The sequence below is a fragment of the Stegastes partitus genome, unplaced genomic scaffold (genome assembly GCF_000690725.1).
Source record: "Stegastes partitus isolate 25-593 unplaced genomic scaffold, Stegastes_partitus-1.0.2 Scaffold954, whole genome shotgun sequence".
NCBI classification, from domain to species: Eukaryota; Metazoa; Chordata; class Actinopteri; family Pomacentridae; genus Stegastes; species Stegastes partitus.
The window spans coordinates 53,223-53,638 of NW_007578685.1; the positions used below are offsets into that span (position 1 = coordinate 53,223).

At 44.7% G+C, this 416-nt stretch overlaps 1 protein-coding gene across 1 annotated transcript in view; it reads right to left on the reverse strand.

Moving 5' to 3' along the window:
- LOC103366553 (T-box transcription factor TBX19-like) overlaps positions 1-416 on the reverse strand; it is a 22,677-nt gene that overhangs the window by 3,569 nt on the left and 18,692 nt on the right. The window contains 1 exon segment of the mRNA XM_008294323.1: positions 175-377. Within this exon segment, the coding sequence (XP_008292545.1) occupies positions 175-377 (203 nt within the window).

Sequence of the window (416 nt, forward strand, 5' to 3'; positions counted from 1 at the left end):
TATTCTGGTTTAATCTGAGTTTATTCTGGTTTAATCTGAGTATATTCTGGTTTAATCTGAGTTTACTGCGCACTTGGCGGCTCTTGGAAACATCTGTGACCAGCTCAGAGCGACATTTCTTCTAAAGATGAATGAAGATGCAGTCAGTCGTGTAGCAACGTCATTTTTGGAGACAGAGTTCTGAATCTGACGCTGAGGTGGAGCGTTTCATGGATTTCAGAGGCCAATCAGAGTCTTCGTACCTCTTCGTTCTGGTAGGCGGTGACGGCGATGAACTGAGTTTCTTTGAAGGAAATGTTGGAAACCAGACGATGACGAGAACCGACGCAAACAATGTGGAGCTGAGGCTCGTATTTATGGAGAGAGTTCAGCATAATCTGGAAGAAACAGAGAGAGGACAGTTCACACCTGATCAC